Here is a 20959-nt window from a genome sequence, read left to right as displayed (position 1 = left end):
GGGCGCAGTGGCTCATGCCTGTAATCCCAGCACTTTGGGAGGCCGAGGCAGGCTGATCATGAGATCAGGAGATTGAGACATCCTGGCTAACATAGTGAAACCCCATCTCTACTAAATATTCAAAAAAAATCCAGGCATGGTGGCATGGGCCTGTAGTCCCAACTACTCTGGAGGCTGAGGCAGGAGAATCACTTGAACCCGGGAGGCGGAGGTTGCAATGAGCCAAGATTGCGCCACTGCACTCCAGCCTGGGTGACAGGGTGAGACTCTGTCTCAAAAAAGCAAAACAAAACAAACAAACAAAAAACAAACCCTAGAAGAAAACCTAGGCAATACCATTCAGGACGTAGGCATGGGCAAATGACTTCATGACTAAAACACTAAAAGCAATGGCAAGAAAAGCCAAAATGGACAAATGGGATCTAATTAAACTAAAGAGCTTCTGCACAGCAAAAGAAACTATCATCAGAGTGAACAGGCAACCTACAGAATGGGAGAACATTTTTGCAATCTACTCATCTGACAAAGGGCTAATATCCAGAATCTACAAAGAACTTAAACAACTTTACAAGAAAAAAAAAACAACCCCATCAAAAAGTGGGTGAAGGATATGAACAGACACTTCTCAAAAGAAGACATTTATGTGGCCAACAAACATATGAAAAAAAGCTCATCATCACCAGTCATAGGTGTATGTGTCCAGGAATTTATCCATTTCCTCTAGATTTTCTAGTTTATTTGTGTAGAGGTGTTTATAATATTCTCTGATGGTAATTTGTATTTCTGTGGGATTGGTGGTGATACCCCCTTTATCATTTTTGATTGCATCTGTTTGATTCTTCTCTCTTTTCTTCTTTATTAGCCTTGCTAGTGGTCTATTTGTTAATCCAATTTGCCAGTCTGTGTCTTTTAATTGGGGCATTTAGCCCATTTACATTTAAGGTTAATATTGTTATATGTGAATTTGATCTTGTCATTATGATGTTCGCTGGTTATTTTGCCCACTAATTGATGCAGTTTCTTCATAGCACTGATGGTCTTTACAATTTGGCATGTTTTTGGAGTGGCTATTACCAGTTGTTTATTTCCATGTTTACTGCTTCCTTCAGGAGCTCTTGTAGGGCAGGACTGGTGGTTACAAAATCTCTCAGCATTTGCTTGTCTGTAAAGGATTTTATTTCTCCTTCACTTATGAAGCTTAGTTTGGCTGGATGTGAAATTCTGGGCTGAAAATTCTTTTCTTGAAGAATGATGAAAGTTTGCCTCAACTCTCTTCTGGGTTGTAGGGTTTCTGCAGAGAGATCCACTGTTAGTCTGATGGGATTCCCTTTATGGGTAACCTGACCTTTCTCTCTGGCTGCCCTTAACACTTTTTCCTTCATTTCAATCTTGGTGAATGTGACAATTATGTGTCTTGGGGTTGCTCTTCTTGAGGAGTATCTTTGCAGTCTTCTCTGTATTTCCTAAATTTGAATGTTGGCCTGTCCTGCTAGGTTGGGGAAGTTCTCCTGGATAATATCCTGAAGAGTGTTTTCCAACTTGGTTCCATTCTCCCCATCACTTTCAGGTACACCAATCAAACGCAGGTTTCGCCTTTTCACATAGTCCCATATTTCTTGGAGACTGTGTTCATTTCTTTTTACTCTTCTTTCTCTAACCTTGTTTTCTAGCTTTATTTCATTACTTTGATCTTCAATCACTGATACCATTTCTTCCACTTCATTGAATCAGCTATTGAAGCTTGTTTGTGCATCACATAGTTCTCATGCCATGGTTTTCAGCTCCATCAGGTCATTTGAGGTCTTCTCTACACTGTTAATTCTAGTTAGCCATTCATCTAATCTTTTTTCAAGGTTTTTAGTTTCCTTGCGATGGGTTCAAACATCCTCCTTTAGCTCAGAGAAGTTTGTTATTACGGACCTTCTGAAGCCTACTTCTGTCAACTCGTCAAAGTCATTCTCCATCCAGCTTTGTTCTGTTGCTGGTGAGGAGCCGTGATCCTTTGGAGGAGAAGGGGCATTCTGATTTTTAGAATTTTCAGCTTTTCTGCTCTGGTTTCTCCCCATCTTTGTGGTTTTATCTACCTTTGGTCTTTGATATTGGTGACCTACAGATGGGGTTTTGGTGTGGATGACCGTTTTGTTGATGTTGATCCTATTCCTTTCTGTTTGTTAGTTTTCCTTCTAACACTCAGATCTCTCAGTTGCAGGTCTGTTGGAGTTTGCTGGAGTTCCATTCCAGACCCTGTTTGCCTGGGTACCACCAACGGAGGCTGCAGAACAGCAAAGATTGCAGAAAAGCAAATATTGCTGCCTGATCCTTCCTCTGGAAGCTTTGTCCCAGAGAGGCAGCTGCCTATATGAGGTGTCTGTCAGCCCCTACTGGGAGGTGTCTCCCAGTTAGGCTACACGGGGCTGAGGGACCCACTTGAGGAGGCAGTCTGTCTGTTCTGAGTTCAAACACCATCCTGAAAGAACCCTTCTCTCTTCAGAGCTGTCAGACAGGGAATTTAAGTCTGCAGAAGTTGTCTGCTGCGTTTTATTCAGATATGCCCTGCCTACAGAGGTGGAGTCTAGAGGCAGTAGGCCTTGTTGAGCTGTGGTGGGCCCCGCCCAGTTTGAGCTTTGTTTACCTACTCAAGCCTCAGCAATGGTGGATGCCCCTCCCCCAGCCAGGCTGCCGCCTCTCAGACTGCTGTGCTAGCAGTGAGCAAGGCTCTGTGGGCATGAGACCCGCTGAGTCTGGCACGGGAGAGAATCACCTTGTCCGCCGGTTGCTAAGACCTTGGGAAAAGTCCAGTATTTGGGCGGGGAGTGCCCCGTTTTTCCAGGTAGTCTGTCATGGCTTCCCTTGGCTAGGAAAGGGAAATCCCCCAACCCCTCGTGCTTCCCGGGTAAGGCAACGCACCGCCCTGCTTCAGCTTGCCCTCTGTGGGCTGTACCCACTGTCTAACCAGTCCCAATGAGATGAACCACGTACCTCTGTTGGAAATGCAGAAATCACCTGTCTTCTGTGTCAATAATGCTGGGAGCTGCAGAACGCAGCCGTTCCTATTCGACCATCTTAGAACACCCTCCAATTTTATCTGAGCGCTTTTCATTTCTTGTTGGCCATTTGTATGTCTTCTTTGGAGAAAAGGCTATTCAAGTTCTTTGCCTATCTTGTAACTGGGTTGTCTTTTTGTTGTTGAGTTCTAAGAGTTCTTTATATATTCTGGATACTAGACATTTATCAGAAAATGGTCTGCAAATATTTTCTCCCATTCACTGGCTTCACTTTTCACTCTATGGTGTCCTTTGGTGCACAAACATTTTAATTTTGATGACGTCCAATTTATCTATTTTTTTCTTTTGTTGATTGTGCTTTTCATGTCATTACTAAGAATCTATCAACAAAATGAAGGTCATGAAGATTTACTCCTATGTTTTCTTCAGAGTTTGATGGTTTTAGCCCTTACATTTATATCTTTGATCCACTTTCAGTTAATTTTCCTATGTGGTGTGGTGTAGGAGCCAAAATTAAATCTTTTGCTTGTATATGCCCTGTTGTTTCAGCATTTTTTTTTTTTTTGAGATTGAGTCTCGCTCTGTCACCCAGGCTGGAGTGCAGTGGCACAATCTTGGCTCACTGAAACCTCCACTTCCTGGGTTCAAGCAATTCTTCTGCCTCAGCTTCCTGAGTAGCTGGGACTACAGGCATGAGCCACCACTCCTGGCTAATTTTTTTTTTTTTTATGTATTTTTAGTAGAGACAGGGTTTCACCACATTGGTCAGGCTGGTCTCGAACACCTGACCTCATGTGATCCACCTGCCTCGGCCTCCCAAAGTGTTGGGATTATGGGCGTGAGCCACTACACCTGGCCCAGCATTTGTTTAAGAGACTATTCTTTCCTCATTGGATGGTCTTATGGGTTTATTTCTTGACTCATGATTCTATTCTATTGATCTATATGTCTATGCAGCACCATATTGTGTTGTTTACTATAATTTTGTAGTAAGTTTTGAAATTGGAAAGTGTGGGCCCTCAAAATTTGTTATTTTTTTCCCTAAGATTGTGTTGAGGTTCAGATCTGTTACAATTATATATGAACCTGAGAATCAGCTTTTCTAGTTTTGCAAAAAGGACCATTTTGAGTTTGATAGGAAATGCACTGAATCTGTAGATTGCTTTGGGCAATTTTGTCATCATAACAATATTAAGTCTTTCAGTCCATGACATGGGATTTCTTTCCAATTATTTACATTTCATTACAATATTTTGTAATTTTCAGTGTATAAGACACTTAATGTTTCAGGTCTTTGGTTAAATTTATTCCTAAGTATTTTATTCTTTTCAATGCTACCATGAGTAAAATGTTTTTTTTTTTAATTTCTCTTTCAGATTGTTCATTGCTAGTGTACCAAAATACAACTGATATTTGCACATTGATCTTGTACCCAGCATCTTTGCTAATTTTATTTATTTAGCTCTAACAGATTTTTGTGAATTAAAAAATGTTTTCTATAAATTTAATGTCCTCTGGAACAGATACAATTTTACTTCTGCATTTCCATTCTGTTTGCCATTGATTTCTTTTTCTTGCCTAATTGCTCTGGCTAGAATTTCTAATATGGTGTGTGTAGAAAGCAGGTACACTTGTTCTTATCTTAGAGAGAAACAGTTTTTGTCCTCCCTATTGAGTATGATGTTAGCTGTGGCTTTTTCATAAGTGCTAATTATTCTGTTGATGACAGTCTCTTATATTCTTATTTTGTTGAGTGTTTTTGTCAAGAAATGGTGTTGGATTTTGTCAAATGCTTTTTCTGCATTAATTGAGATAATCATATAGGTTTTTTTCCTTCATTGTATTAATGTAGCATTGACTGATCTTTTTTTTGTATGCACAATTTGCCATGTATTTCTGGAATAAATCCTACATGGTTGATATGTATAATCTGTGTAAAAGGTAGTTGGACTAAGCTTTGGTAGGTTCTTAGTTTTTATTTTATTTTTTTGAGGATTTCTGCATTCCGTATATTCACTGGGATGTTGTTCTGCAAATTTTCTTTCCTTTTTTCTTTTCTTTTCTTTCTTTCTTTTTTTTTTTTAAAGACGGGGTCTTGGGCTGGGGCAGTGGCTCACGCCTGTAATCCCAGCACTTTGGGAGGCCAAGGCGGGTGGATCACTTGAGGTCAGGAGTTCAAGGCCAGCCAGCCAACATGGAGAAACCCCGTCTCTACTAAAAATACAAAAAATTAGCCTGTAGTAGCTATTCAGGAGACTGAGGCAAGAGAATCACTTGAACCCAGGAGGTGGAGGTTGCAGTGAGGAGAGATCATGCCACTGCACTCCAGCCTGGCTGACAGAGTGAGACTCCCTCTCAAAAAAAAAAAAAAAGTGGGGGGCTCACTCTGTCACCCAGGCTGGAGTGCAGTGGCACGATCACGGCTCACTGCAGCCTCAACCTCCTGGGCTCAAGCGACCATGCCTGGCCAGTTGGCAAATTTTCTTCTCTTGTGATATCTTCATTTGGCCTTGGCATCAGGTAATATTTATATGGCTTTATAGAATGAGTCAGAAAATGTTCCCTCCTCTTCTTCTTTTTGGGAAGCTTTGAGAAGGACTGATGTTAATTTTTCTTTTTCTTTTTTCTTTTTTTTTTTTTTGAGCTGGAGTCTCACTCTGTCGCCCAGGCTGGAGTGCAGTGGGGTGATCTCCACTCACCGCTACCTACGCCTCCTGGATTCAAGTGATTCTCCTGCCTCAGCCTCCTAAGTAGCTGGGATTATAGGCACATGCCACCACAACTGGCTAATTTTTGTATTTTTAGTAGAGACGGGGTTTCACCATGTTGGTCAGGCTAGTCTCGAACTCCTGATCTCAAATGATCTGCCCGCCTTGGCCTCCCAAAGTGCTGGGATTACAGGCGTGAGCCACCATGCCCAGCCAATTTTTCTTTAAATGTTTGTTATAATTCACCAGTGAAGCCATCTTGCCCTGAGCTTATTTTTGTTGAAATAATGTTTGATTACTAATTCAAAAACGTTATACATTTGCGCAGATTTTCCATTTCTTCTTGAGTTAGTTTTTGTAGTTTGTTTCTAGGAATTTGTTCATCTAGGTTATTTAATTTGTTGGTGTATAATTTATCATATTATTCTCATGATCTTTTTATTTATATAAGGTTTATAGTGATGGCCTAGTTTCTTATTGGTTTTCATAATCTGACTCTTCTTTTTCTCTGCTTAGGCTAGTTAAATCTAGTTGAATGTTTGTCATTTTTTGTTAATCTTGTTAAAAGAGCCAAATTTTAGTTTTATTGATTGTATTATTTTTCTGTTCTTTCTTTTTTTTTTTCTGTCTGTAATCTTTATTAATCCTTTCTTCTGCTAACTTTGGGCTTAGCTTGTTCTTTTTTTTTCTGGTTCCCTAATGTGTAAAATGATTGATCTGGGAGATTCCTTTTTCTCTTTTTAAAATGTAGGCATATATTGCTATAAATCTCCCTCCGAACACCATTTTCACTATGTCTCATAAGTTTGGATATGTTCTATTTTTGTGTTGATTTATCCCAAAAAAGCATTTTCTAATTTCAGCTGTAATTTTTTCTTTTGCCCATTGTATGTTGTGTAAGTTCCATATTATTTGTGAAAACTGAGTTTTCCTTCTATTTTTGATTTCTAGCCAGAGAAAGATTGTAGTCAGAGAAGATGCTTTGTCTTATTTCAGTCCTTTAAATCTGTCAAACTTGTTTGTGACCTAACATGTTATCTGTCCTAGAGAATGTCCCATTTGCAATTCAGAAGAATGTGTATTCTGCTGTTGCTGAGTGAAACAGTCAATGTATGTCCATTAAGTCTAGTTGGTGTATAGTGTTCTTTAAGGACTCTATTTTGTTATTCATATTGAAAATGAGGTATTTAAACTCCAACGATTATTATAAAACTATCTATTTCTTCCCTCACCTCTGTCAAATTTTCCTTCATGTATTTTGGGACTTTTTTTGATATGTATATCTATAAAACTGATTTATCTTCTTGATAGATTGACCATTTTATCTACATATAATGTCTTTGTCTCCTGTAACAAGTTTTGACTTAAAGTCTATTTTGTTTGATATCATATAATCCACCTCAACACATTTTTTACCATCTGCATTTCTACTAATTAAAAAGCACTTCTATCATTTTGCTTTTTTTCCCCTTTAAGCTTCATTTTATTTTTGTTCCTGAATTCAACTAATATTGCCTTCTTTTGTTTGATTTTTTTCTACCATACCATTTCCCGCCACTTATTACCCTTATTTTTTATGTAAAGAATATATGGTAAAGAAAGGGGAAATGGGCCAGGTGCGGTGGTTCACCCCTTAGCACTTTGGGAGGCAGATGTGGGTGGATCACGAGGTCAGGAGTTCAAGATCAGCCCAGCCAATGTGGTGAAACCCTGTCTCTACTAAAAATACAAAAATTAGCCAGGTGTGTTGGTGCATGCCTGTAGTCCCAGCTACTCAGGAGGCTGAGGCAGGACAATCACTTGAGCCTGGCAGGTGGAGGTTGCAGTGAGCTGAGACTGTGCCATTGCACTCCAGGCTGGGTGACAGAATGACTCCATCTAAAAAAAAAATAAAATAAAAATAAATAAATAAATAAATAAAAGATAGGGGAAATGACTTGGCCAGGTGCGGTGGCTCACACCTGTAATCCTAGCATTTTGGGAGGCCAAGGCAGGTGGATTGCCTGAGCTCAGGAGTTCGAGACCAGTCTGGGCAACACGGTGAAACCCCGTCTCTACTAAAGTACAAAAAGTTAGCCAGGCGTGGTGGCCTGTGCCTGTAGTCCGTGCTACTTGGGAGGCTGAGGCAGGAGAATTGCTTGAACCGGGGAGGCGGAGGTTGCAGTGAACCGAGATCGCGCCACTGCACTCCATCCTGGGCACAGAGCGAGACTCCATCTCCAGAAAAAAAAAAGGGAGGGGAGAAATGACTTGCCTAAGGTCATACACAAAATTCCCTTCATTTCAGAAAATCTTATTGAGTGCAAAATATGTGCCTAAAAGAGTGAGAGATACTAGAGAAAAATAGTGTTGCAGCTCTTAACCTCACAGTATTTGCATTCTATTGGGAGAGACCAGGTTTTCTTTTTATTTAAATCTCCAGTTTACTTGATATTTTGCTCCTTTAAAAAAACAGACTTTATGTTTAGAGCAGTTTTATGTTCACAGAAAAATTTAGTGAAAGGTAGAATGCCCACAGTTCTCCTTGCTCCCATCCCAATGCACACCCCCTCCTTCACCACCAACAATCTGAGCCAGCGTGGTGCATTTTCTACAATCCATGAACCAACATTAACACACTGTTATCAACCAGTATCCATAGTTTACATTAGTGTTCACTCTTGGTGTTGTACATCCTGTGAGTTTAAACAAATGTATAATGACATGTATCTACTATTATAGTATCATACAGACTGGTTTCAGCGCCCTAAAAATTCCCTATGCTCTACCTACTCATCCCTCCCTCCTTCCCTCTCAACCTCTGGCAACCAGTGATCTTTTCACTGTGTCCATAGTTTTCCCTTTTCTTGGATATCACAGAGTTGGAATCATACAGCATGTAGGTAGCCTTTTCAGATGTGTTTCTTTCGCTAATATGAATTTAAGTTTCCTCCGTGTCTTTTCACGGCTAGAAGCTGGGTGTACCACAGTTTATCCATTCACCTACCAGAAGACATCTTCTAGTACACCACTTTGATTCCCTTATTTCCATTTCCATATGTATTTTTAGTTTTTGTGTTAGCGTTTACTCTGGGGAATAACGATTAACTTTATAACAACCAAGTTTTAATTAAATACCAACTGAGTTTCATAGCATACAAAGACTCTGTTCCTTTACAGCTCTGTTGTGCCCCTCTTCCCACACTTTATGTTGTAGTATCACAAACTGCATCTTTATATATTGTGTGCCCGTTAACATAGCTTTACAATTATTGTTTCAGGGGTTTGTCTTTTAAACTATTTAGTAAAATGAAAAAGGAACTTATAAACCAAAGGGTGTTTTTATATTTACCTATGTAGCTACATTTACCATTGTTCTTTATTTTTGCATGTTTTTGAGTTACTGTTTGATGTCCTTTTGTTTCAGCCTGGAAGACTTCCTTTAGGATTTCTAGAGCAGGTCTATTGGTGAAATACATCAGTTTTTGTTTAGCTGGAAATGTCTTAATGTCTCAATTTTTGCTGGATATAGTATTCCTGGTTGACTTTTTTCCGTTTATGCCACTGTCTCCTGACCACCATGGTTTTGATGAAAAACTGATTATTAATTTTATTCAGGATCTCTTGTATGTGATGAGTCACTTGGCTCTTGCAGCTTTCCAGATTGTCTTTTTTGGTGTTCAATAATTTGACTATAGTGTTTCTTAGTATGGATCTCTTTGAGTTTGTTCTACTTGGTGTTGTTGAACTTCTTGGATGCGTAGATTCATGTATTTCACAAAATATGGGACATTTTGGCTATTCTTTCTTTCTTTTTTTTTTTTTGAAATGGAGTCTCACTGTCCCCCAGGCTGGAGTGCAGTGGCACAATCTCAGCTCACTGCAACCTTCGCCTCCCAGGTTCAAGTGATTCTCCTGCCTCAGCCTCCCGAGTAGCTGAGATTACAGGTGCCCACCACCATGCCTGGCTAATTTTTGTATTTTTAGTAGAGATGGTCCTGAATTCCTGACCTCAGGTGATCCATCCACCTTGGCCTCCCAAAGTGCTGGGATTACAGGCATGATCCACTGTGCCCGGCCTATTATTTATTTAGGTAGTCTTTCTGCTACTTTCTCTTTGTCTCCTCTTTCTGGGACTCTCATTATGCATATGTTGATCTACTTGATGATATCCCACAGGTCCCTTAGGCTTGGTTCACTTTTCTTCATTCTTTTCTTTTGTGCTTCCCGGGCTGCATAATTTCAATTGTCCTATATTCAAGTTTGCTGATTCTTTCTCTTTCTTTCCTTTTTCTTTCCTTTCCTTCCTTTCCCTCCTTTCCCTCCCTCCCTCTTTCTTTCTCTTTCTCTTTCTCTCTTTTCTCTTTTTCTTTCTTTCCTTCTTTCTCTCTCTCTTTCTTTCTTTCCCTTCCTCCCTCCCTCCCTCTCTCTCTTTCTCTCTTTCTTTCGATGGAGTCTTGCTCTGTTGCCCAGGCTGCAGTGCAGTGGCACGACCTCACCTCGGCTCACTGCAACCTCTGCCTCCCAGGTTCAACAGATTCTCCTGCCTTGGCCCCCCAAGTAGCTGACATTACAGGCATGCGCCACCATCCCCAGCTAATTTTCTTTGGATTTTTATTAGAGACAGGGTTTCACCAAGTTGGTCAGCCTGGTCTCAATCTCCTGACCTCAAATGATCTGCCTGCCTCAGCCTCCCAAAGTGCTGGGATTACAGGTGTGGGCCACTGCATCCAGTCTGATGATTATTTCTGGTGCCTGTTTAAACCTGTTTGTTGTTGTAACCTCCTAGTGATTTTTCATTTCATTTCAGCTCCAGAATTTCTAATTGGTTATTTTTGGTAATTTCTCTCTCTTAACTGATATTCTCTATTCGGTGATACTTCATGCTCCTGGCTTCCTTTAGTCCTTTGTACATGTTTTACCCTAACTCTGAGCATTTTAAAGACATGTGATTGAGTTTTTGTCCACTAAGTCCAGTGTCTGGCTTCCTCAGGGACAGTTTCTATTAATTTCTTCAGAGTATGCTTGTGAATGGTTTATACTTTCTTGTTTCTTTGCATGCTTCATAAATGTTTGTCAAAAACTCAGCATTTTGATAATTACAATGTGGCAACTCTGCAAAGTAGATTCCGCCCCCACCCTCCACCCCTGCCAAGGGTTTGTTGTTGCTATTTGTTGTGGGCTGTTGTTATTTGTTACTGACTTTTCAAAACTACTTTTGTAACATCTGTATTGTTTGTTGTGTGAGGCCACTGAAGTCTGTGTTCCATTAGCTTAGTGGTCAGCTAGTATTTTTAACAGAGTAACCTTAAATGCCCAAAGCCCCCAACCCATAAAAGAAAGAGAGAGAGAGAGAGAGAGAGAGAGAAAAAAGTACCTACAGAAACTCTTCCGGTCTTTAGAGATTGGCTCTGTGTTGGCATACTCCTTTAACACTTAGCCAGGTTGTTTATAATTCTGTCTGTCTTAGCTTTCTCTTCTTGAATGTGCACATCTTGAAGGTCAGCCAGAAGTGGAGGCTTGAGGTCTTCTCAGGCCTTTTCTGAGCACTCCGCCCATGCTGGGCATGCACGTAATTCCCTGGTACACGCAAGAGCTTTTAATGGCCCTTATTCCCCACTTATGTTCTTCCTCAAGCTCTTCCTTCCTAGACTTTTTGGTCTTTCTATTGCTTGTCTCAGGCTCCTACAGCCAGTACTTTTGCCCTTGCTGCTCTTGGCAAATGCCCAAATGCAAATGCTATCCTTGCTCTAGTCCATCAGGGAGCTGTCAGCCAGGTCCAAGCACACTCCCGTTTCTTTGAGAACAGAGTCTGTGTTGTTCACTCTGGCACTAGCAGCCTGCATCAGGAGTTCATGCTGCCATCTTCATGGCCACCAACAATCTGGAGAAGGAGGGATGGCAAGCAGGCAGTTTAAAACACCAAAGTGCTTTCTTAGTACATTGCAGCAGCTTCTTTCTTCATTATACTTTCCCCAGTTGCTGTAAGTTTGTGGCTAGATTTCAGAGTTCTGTAAAAGTTGATTAGGACAGCTTTTGCCAGCTGTATTTGTGGAGTGATGGAGCACTGGAATTCTTTACTCTGCCATTTTTGGTGACGTTGCTTCTCTCATATTTCTTAAAATTTTGATTTTGTACTCATAGAAAGAACTTCATTTCTTTTAGACATTGATTTTAATAATATATCACTCTTACGTGCATGTAAAAAGGACAATATAAGTAAATTGCTTAAGATATTCCCAAATGTTTTCATGTTCACTCACTGTCTCCTCTGAATCACTTTTCATTTCAGAGTCATTGCCCTGCAGGTTTTTACACACCACTGCTCTTCATTCCACCAAGACAGCGAGCGATGTAGCATTTCTTTAGAAAGTGCTCTCCGCCATCATCCTCAGGATTCACTCCCAGCCACTGGCACCCATATGTGGACAAAGACAAATATCCTAACTGACACTCTGGACAACAGTGATTGTCACATGCATCCCAATTTCAATAAAATATTTAAAAAGTGCACTTAATAATTGACAAGATGTGGGATGTATTTTTCCTGAGAAGTCAGATGAGGAAGTGATTAAGTAAGTCACAGAAAGCACCATCGAGGCAGGCACCATTGCTCTTGCCAGCAGAGTAGTGCAGAGGAGAAAGAGCTCTCGGTGGAACCATCAGCTTCACACACAGGAAACCAGGCAGGTCCTGGGTATTTGGAGTTGAGTCAGGTGCCAGTTGTTGTGACAGGAAATTGACTTCTTGAAGTGGGCAGTGGAGGGCTCCCACTTGAGAACTGAAACTCCATCCTCTAGGCCAAGAAAACATCAGCAGATTCTAAGGAACACAGTGAGGTGACGGGCTCTCTTGGGTGGCCATCTGGAGAATGGATTGGAAAGGGAGAGCAAGCTGTGAGTCCAGACCTGCTGCACCCTTCCTGGGGGAGCAGGTGCAGCTGCAGCATCACTGCCACCAAGGAGGCAGCTGGGGACCTGGGGTGCAAGGAGGCTGGCAGAGGGGCTACTGGGTGTGGGCCAGGGAGGGATGAATCCACCTGATAAAAATGTAGCCTGGGAAGACAAATTGCTTTTCCTTTTCTGTTGAGGAGAATGTGAGCACGTATTTGGCAGGTGGGACACCCAACCCACAGAATCCAATTCTTGTTGTCAGTTCTGGCTACTTTACAATCTGGGGACTCAGCCTTTTAGATTCCAGAAGCTGAAGTGCACATAGAAATTGTTACCAATTACAGCAGGTTTCAATGACATGCACAAGCTTTAACAGCATGAGGGGTGCGTGACCCCAACAACCACTGGTTTTGTTCCTTTGACTCTGTCTTTCCTTTTCCAAACTCACACATTGCGAATAAGGTTCATCCTGAAAAAGTCAGTATTTTTGGATATAAACATGTAACATATAAAAATTTCATGGCCGGGTGCGGTGGCTCACGCCTGTAATCCCAGCACTTTGGGAGGCCAAGGCAGGCAGATTACCTGAGGCCAGCAGCTGGAGACCAGCCTGGCCAACATGGTGAAACCTCGTCTCTACTAAAAATACAAAAATTAACTGGGCGTGGTGGCACACACCTATAATCCCAGCTACTCGGGAGGCTGAGGCAGGAGAACTGCTTGAGCCGGGGACATGGAGGTTGCAGTGAGCCAAGATTGTGCCACTGTACTCCAGCCTGGCCAACAGAGCGAGACTCTATCTTAAAAAAAAAAAAAAAAAAAAATCGCTACTGTGACCCAAAACTCGGGAAAATAAGCCATAAATTTAAAATAGCCCAAAGGCAGAAGGGAAACAAAACCATCTAATCTGATAGCTGAGAATAACAATCTGAAGAAAGCACTAAAAAGTTTCCCACCTCTTGAAACTTCATTTCATATTTACGTTTAGAGAGCACTCCTCAAAAATGTTTTATTTTTTCAGACTGTAATTTGGAGCAGAACTGCTCTTCTGCCATTTCAATTATCCAAATATGATCCCTAGGATGAGAGAGAGCTGAATTATGGTCAACTTCGTCCTATGAATGAAGGGAAGCCAGATTGGCTTTTGGACCCCAACAAACAGCTTATATTAACTCAAACACATTTTAACCGTTTTCAACCTCCTGAATTTCTTTTTTTTTTTTTTTTTTTTGAGACGGAGTCTCGCTCTGTCGCCCAGGCTGGAGTGCAGTGGCGGGATCTCGGCTCGCTGCAACCTCCGCCTCCCTGGTTCACGTCATTCTGCTGCCTCAGCCTCCCTAGTAGTTGGGACTAGAGGCGCCTGCCACCATGCCTGGCTAATTTTTTGTGTTTTTAGTAGAGACGGGGTTTCACCTTGTTAGCCAGGATGGTCTCGATTTCCTGACTTTGTGATCTGCCCGCCTCGGCCTCCCAAAGTGCTGGGATTACAGGCGTGAGCCACCGCGCCCCGCCTTTTTTTTTTTTTTTTTTTTTTTTTTGATACGGAGTTTCACTCTGTCGCCTAGGCTGGAGTGCAGTGGTGTGATCTCGGCTCACTGCAACCTCCGCCTCCAGGGTTCAAGCGATTCTCCTGCCTCAGCCTCCCAAGTTAGCTGGGGTTACAGGCACCTGCCATCATGCCCGGCTAATTTTTGTATTTTTGTAGAGACAGGATTTCACCATGTTGGCCAGGCTGGTCTTGAACTCTTGACCTCAGGTGACCCGCCCACCTCGGCCTCTCAAAGTGCTGGGATTACAAGCGTGAGCTACTGCACCAGGCCTAGGCAAGAGCTTTCTAACCGCTTCCTGTAAAGCACCTCAATATGCATCACTGTCATGTAAACTCAACTTAGTGTTAATAAATGTAGCTTTGGGAGGCGGAGGCGGGTGCATCACGAGGACAGAAGATCGAAACTATCCTGGCTAACACGGTGAAACCCGTCTCTACTTAAAATACAAAAAATTAGCTGGGTGTGGTGTCACGGGCCTGTAATCCCAGCTTCTCCGGAGGCTGAGGCAGGAGATTCGCTTGAATCTGGGAAGCGGACGTTGCAGTGAGCTGAGATCGCGCCACTGCACTCAAGCCTGGCGACAGAGCAAGACTCCGTCTCAAAAATAAAGATAAAAATAAAAATAAAATGTAACTATATTGACTATCGGAATCAGTAAATCATCTCACTGAAAATAGTCTCTGAGTTGTTTTTAGGAGGATATGGTTATCCCTTATAAATATTGATTTTGCATTCCCTAAGTGATTGATTAGGGAGGGCTTTAATAGTGTTTCTATGGCTTCTGAAATATATGAGAACAAAACAATTTGTGCTAGAACTTTTTCTGGATGTGCGTAAGTCCACACTCTATGCATTGCTGGATTTCAGTCTTAATAGGTAATTAATTGTGTGACATCATCATTGTGTACCCTCTGAGTAACTCTAAAGAAATATGTTTGTTCTTTAGGAAACCTATTAAATATCCCATAGTGCAACGTTAGAAATGACCTCTGGAACTGACTGCAGAAACTGCACAGCAGTTAGTAGAGCTTGGTGTTCCGACGCAGATCTGGTGAGAGGCCTGCGCAGGAAGAGACTCGACATGGAGCAGGTGTGACTAGCGATAGTGATTTAATGGATTTGGGCCCGACATGGTGGCTCACGCCTGTAATCCCAGCACTTTGGGAGGCTGAGGCCGGCGAATCTCTTAAGCCCAGGAGTTTGAAACCAGCCTGGACAACATTGTGAGATCCCATCTCAATTTTTTTTTTGAGATGGAGTCTCGCTCTGTCGCCCAGGCTGGAGTGCAATGGAACGATCTCGGCTCACTGCAACCTCCGCCTCCCGGGTTCAAGCGATTCTCCTGCCTCAGCCTCCCGAGTAGCTGGGATTACAGGCCCACGCCACTACGCTTGGCTAATTTTTGTATTTTTAGTAGAAATGGGGTTTCACCATGTTGACCAGGCTGGTTTCAAACTCCTGACCTCGAGTGATCCGCCCACCTCAGCCTCCCAAAGTGCTGGGATTACCGGCATGAGCCACTGTGCTCGGCTGAAAAAAACCATATTTTTAATTTAAAATAATAAATGGGTCTGACCAGAAATGCCTGCCTCAAATTGCAGGACACATGACAAAGCCCATTCTTACTTAAGACATTTTCAGTGTGCGATGGGTCTACCGGGATGTAACCCCATGGTGAGTCGAGGCCCATCTGCACCCTGCTATAGCTACTGGTAGATCTTACCTGTTTCCCAAAAAGGACCCAACTACTTTAGGTTCAAGGCACTTTTTTGGAATATTTAACAGGGAAAGAGCCTGGAACTAAAAACAGGTCTAACGCAAGATGCCGCCACACGATGGCACTGCTTCCGTAGACCTGGAAGAAACGCGGGCGCGGGAGCTGGCGGCGGACGCCCGGGTCTGCGGGGTCGGGGAGTAGCGTCCGGCCGGAGAGCCCGCACCTCGAGGAGCCGGCGGAGGACGCGATGTCGTGACCGCGTCTCCCCCATCTGCTCTGCTTTTGGCGACAGCGTCCCGTCGGCCTTTCGGTCAGGACGCAGCAGCCGCGTCTCTGGGCCTCGACCCCCAGGGCCGGCCGGACCCGGGACCTCCGAGGAGAGCAGCGAGAACCGGCCCGGATTCCCCGAGGCGCCCGAGTGCGGTGCGGGCAGCCCTCCCCGCCTGCCAGGCCGCCGCTGTCCCCACGTCTGGTCCCCCGCGCCTCTTCCCGCCTCTGGTCCCACGGTGGAGGCGCGGGGCGAGGGCCTCACGCGCGTGCCCACGGTCGGGGGGCGTCCTTGGACGCGCGGGTCCTCTCCCACCGGTCTCCACCCCCCGCCCTCCGGCGACAGAAGCCGGCCTGGGACGCGCGCGCTGCGGCCAAGTCCTGGTTTTGATTTCACTCCCAGCCCCGAGAAGCGAGGAGGTTCCAAGCCCACAAACAGGAAGAAGAGAAGGCCCTGGAGTGCTGGCAGAGGGAGTGTCATTCCCAGCAGCGCAGCGCGGGCCGGCCCGGGCCGGGGAGGGAGCAGCAGCGCGGGCACCCTCCTGCAACGTGGGCTGGGGGGGTCCCCAGGGCCGGGGAGGGGGCCCCGGGGAGGAGCTGAGAGAGGGCGCGCCCCGGGAAGCCTCGGGGCGGCTCCGGGGGGCTCCCAGGGCGCCCCCGCCCCTTCCCCCGCGGCCCCGGGGCGCCCCCGCGGTGCCGGAGTCGGGGCGGGGCGTGCACGTCAGCCGGGGCTAGAAAAGGCGGCGGGGCTGGGCCCAGCGAGGTGACAGCCTCGCTTGGACGCAGAGCCCGGCCCGACGCCGCCATGAGCGCCGCGCTCTTCAGCCTGGACGGCCCGGCGCGCGGCGCGCCCTGGCCTGCGGAGCCTGCGCCCTTCTACGAACCGGGCCGGGCGGGCAAGCCGGGCCGCGGGGCCGAGCCAGGGGCCCTAGGCGAGCCAGGCGCCGCCGCCCCCGCCATGTACGACGACGAGAGCGCCATCGACTTCAGCGCCTACATCGACTCCATGGCCGCCGTGCCCACCCTGGAGCTGTGCCACGACGAGCTCTTCGCCGACCTCTTCAACAGCAATCACAAGGCGGGCGGCGCGGGGCCCCTGGAGCTTTTTCCCGGCGGCCCCGCGCGCCCCTTGGGCCCGGGCCCTGCCGCTCCGCGCCCGCTCAAGCGCGAGCCCGACTGGGGCGACGGCGACGCGCCCGGCTCGCTGTTGCCCGCGCAGGTGGCCGCGTGCGCACAGACCGTGGTGAGCTTGGCGGCCGCAGGGCAGCCCACCCCGCCCACGTCGCCGGAGCCGCCGCGCAGCAGCCCCAGGCAGACCCCCGCGCCCGGCCCCGCCCGGGAGAAGAGCGCCGGCAAGAGGGGCCCGGACCGCGGCAGCCCCGAGTACCGGCAGCGGCGCGAGCGCAACAACATCGCCGTGCGCAAGAGCCGCGACAAGGCCAAGCGGCGCAACCAGGAGATGCAGCAGAAGCTGGTGGAGCTGTCGGCTGAGAACGAGAAGCTGCACCAGCGCGTGGAGCAGCTCACGCGGGACCTGGCCGGCCTCCGGCAGTTCTTCAAGCAGCTGCCCAGCCCGCCCTTCCTGCCGGCCGCCGGGACAGCAGACTGCCGGTAACGCGCGGCCGGGGCGGGAGAGACTCAGCAACGACCCATACCTCAGACCCGACGGCCCGGAGCGGAGCGCGCCCTGCCCTGGCGCAGCCAGAGCCGCCGGGTGCCCGCTGCAGTTTCTTGGGACATAGGAGCGCAAAGAAGCTACAGCCTGGACTTACCACCACTAAACTGCGAGAGAAGCTAAACGTGTTTATTTTCCCTTAAATTATTTTTGTAATGGTAGCTTTTTCTACATCTTACTCCTGTTGATGCAGCTAAGGTACATTTGTAAAAAGAAAAAAAACCAGACTTTTCAGACAAACCCTTTGTATTGTAGATAAGAGGAAAAGACTGAGCATGCTCACTTTTTTATATTAATTTTTACAGTATTTGTAAGAATAAAGCAGCATTTGAAATCGCCCCTGCTTCCTATATTCGCAGTGACTCCCGCCCGCCCGCCGGTGGCGCAGGACCCGGCTCGGGAAGGGTGCGTTCCAGACCCGCAGCCAGCGAACACCAGGGAGCCCGGGCGCCAGGTGTGTGTGTGGGGGGGGGCGGGGGGATGGGGCGCAGGCCCGAGCTACTCAGGAGAGAGGGTCTGTCGCTTTTAAAACGCATTAAAGGCTCTCTCCTGGCCTTATTTAACTTGCCTAAGCTAGGTGGAGCACGGCTGAGCTCAGGTAAGCTAGCAGCTTTCCAGCAGAAGGTGTTCTCCCGAAGAACGCAAACCTGGGGAAGGGTTGACTTTTTGGGGGCCCCTGCTGAAAACAGTTCAAGAGTTCCCTAACTGTAGAGGCTGCTGGAGGGGCGAGGGGCAGAACCCCGGGCTGAATCATCTCCCGCTTTCCTGGGACTTTGCTTTCACTTTCCTCAGTCTTGTGGACAGAGTCAAGTAGATTTTCAAAAGTGCTCCAGAAAGGCCGGAATAGTCATGTAGTGGATGAAAAGGGCAGTCACAAAACTGCTTAAGACCAGCTGTCTTGCCAGTAATTGCAGTGCTTTAAGATTTAATTAAAAAGCCGCCTGCCTTTAACCCAAGAACACTTGGTATTAGGGCACCATTTCTTGGTCACGGCTGCTACGTGTATCTGATGTAGTTAACCATGGCCTGTCATGATTATATTGCTATAAGGAAGGGAACAAAATCTTTATAGTGTCCAAAGATAATTAATTCTTGTTTAAATCTCTGCCAGCAAAGCAAATAACCGACTGCTCCTTAGTCTGTGATCTTTGCTCTCCGTGCACATTACCCAGCCTAATTAAAACAGGTGTGTGTGGTGGAGCCAGCTATCCCCACCACCATTCAGCAGAGACACGATCACACCAGTTCAGAGAGCTACACTTTATGGGTAACAGTTTCACCTGTGATACAGTTCCCTAGAACATTTTCCCAAAAGTAGTGAACTGCAAAGTGCTTAGGTTTGACATTTATTGTAGCAGAACAGTAATATCACAGTATGGGACAAAGGTTTACACTTTGCAGGGTATTCTTTGGGGGAATGTTAAAACAAATACTGTAATAAAAACATGTTCAATCATGGTAAAATGTTCAACTTGTTAAAATTACAAATGAACAAAAAATTTTTTTCTCATATATTGCCTAAATACCAAATGAAGAGCTTAAACTTAAGATTCAATGTGAAAACAAGAGTAAATATGTTCCTAAATTTGCAGAAAATAAAAGATAAACTGTAGAAAAAGGTATTTTGATTTACAGTTCACAAAACTGTATCTGAACATTTCCCCAGAAAAATCTAAGTTTCATTTCAAGATCGTAAACTACGTTCACTGTGTCCATAGTTAACAAATAACTACCCCAAATCACCACCACCACCACCACCCTTGCAGCCACATTGCAAAGTTCACAGATCCTGCGGCAACCGCTAGTGTTCTGCAGAGGCCCCTCCTGCACTCAGAAGCTCGATTTCCTCCAATCCAATGCAGCTGGTCGGGTGGGCGGTTACGGACTGGACAAAACAATTTAACAACCCCACTTCCTTTCCGAGGACACTCTTCACTTCGTAGCTCTGCAGTGATAAAAGGCACGCTGGTTAAAGCAAACAGCCTGGGACGTACTGTTCCCAACAACACGGAAAACCAGAGAGCCAGAGTGGAAGGCCCTTTCCCCAGTCCACGACCTTCCACTCCTCAAATGGCTGAGAACAGTGGTAGGAAGGAGAAACAAATGAAGAGCCACTACACATACACACACACACACACACACACACACACACATATCCATTTATTTTAGCAAGTGAAGGAACTACCCCATTCTGGTAACTGAATTGTTTTTACTTGGGACACGATGCACACAGACTCTGCTGGGAAGGCCGGGGCTGGGCACACAGTGCCCACAGCTGTCTCCCACTTCCTTTAGGACACTTCCTCAATCTAGCAACACTTCCGGTTGAGGGATTTCCTGGTGCTTTGCCCCAAACTTCCTTCCTTAATAGGATCCCATTTCTTCTAGAGTTATACTGGGCTAAAATCCTCTGTGTTTTTGTAATGAGACTTCGCTTTTTCTTCTAATTCTTTTTGGTTAGTCCCAGGTGAGTTTCGTCTCCAGATGAGACAGGTACAGGGAGTCCTTGGCCCCCATCCCTGACCAGGCTGAGAGGGTGTGGTGCACCCCATTATAGATCAAGCTGCAGAATGCTGTTGCGGGTAGGGCTGAAAATAAAGGCTCAGAAGCACTGAGATATTCCATCTCTGGCTTTCTGAGAGATTAAAGCCCTAGAAGGCAATGTCACTTGCAGAGTAATATCATGGGCACCCCACACTCCTCCTCTGTGCAAGGCATTTGGCAGTTGCTACAGCAGTTCTGTTTGGTGTCTATTAACTCACCCCTCCCATCGTTATGGTGTCATGGCCAAAGAGACTGAGGCTGGAGAAGCCAGACAACGTGGCCAAAGCAGGTAGAATGTGGCTCCTTGGTGCCCTTCCCTTCAAAGGTGTGAGTCTCACTGCCTTTCCCTGAGTTTGAGCTGGCCTCAGTGTCTGGCTTCTCATGAACACAGTGCGGTGGAAGGGACACCAAGTGATGTTCCACGCCTGGTCAGGAAAGGTGCCCAGCTTCCAGCTGGCCCGTGGGATCCACACACATGCTGTGAGGGGGTCCGGCCAGAGCTGTGGCCTGGACGTAGGAGCCTTCTGTGACTCCCACCGGCCTTGGGGGCACCCGCTAATGCCCAGTGGAGCTATCCGGATGAAGCCCTGTCCAAACAAGAGTTCTGTGCACAGAATGAAT

The 20959-nt window shown here is 45.7% G+C and overlaps 2 protein-coding genes across 15 annotated transcripts in view; one reads left to right on the top strand and one right to left on the bottom strand.

The window, feature by feature from the left end:
- The first annotated feature begins 16924 nt into the window (after positions 1 to 16924).
- On the top strand, positions 16925 to 18132 carry CEBPD (CCAAT enhancer binding protein delta). Its single transcript, XM_034966049.3, has one exon. It carries the CDS (start codon positions 16925 to 16927, stop codon positions 17732 to 17734), a length of 810 nt encoding a protein of 269 aa, XP_034821940.1. The 3' UTR covers positions 17735 to 18132.
- A 995-nt stretch (positions 18133 to 19127) lies between these two features.
- The window catches only part of SPIDR (scaffold protein involved in DNA repair), a 475882-nt gene continuing 474050 nt past the window's right edge, over positions 19128 to 20959 (bottom strand). For 13 of the 14 annotated variants that reach the window (XM_003823268.5, XM_034966041.4, XM_034966040.3 and 10 more), the window contains one exon: positions 19128 to 19739. In XM_003823268.5, the coding sequence (XP_003823316.1) occupies positions 19596 to 19739 (144 nt within the window). In that variant the 3' untranslated portion in view covers positions 19128 to 19595. The remainder of the gene's footprint in view (positions 19740 to 20959) is intronic. The other variant, XM_008976887.5, reaches the window with a different exon arrangement.

This window comes from Pan paniscus, chromosome 7 (genome assembly GCF_029289425.2).
Source record: "Pan paniscus chromosome 7, NHGRI_mPanPan1-v2.0_pri, whole genome shotgun sequence".
In the NCBI taxonomy this organism is placed as follows: domain Eukaryota; kingdom Metazoa; phylum Chordata; class Mammalia; order Primates; family Hominidae; genus Pan; species Pan paniscus.
Note: the sequence above shows the minus strand (reverse complement) of the source record. Positions and strands in the feature narration are given on the sequence as shown.

What these genes read in the sequence shown, in the direction of transcription:
- CEBPD (XM_034966049.3), top strand. Translation starts at nt 16,925, where the DNA reads ATGAGCGCCGCGCTCTTCAGCCTGGACGGCCCGGCGCGCGGCGCGCCC.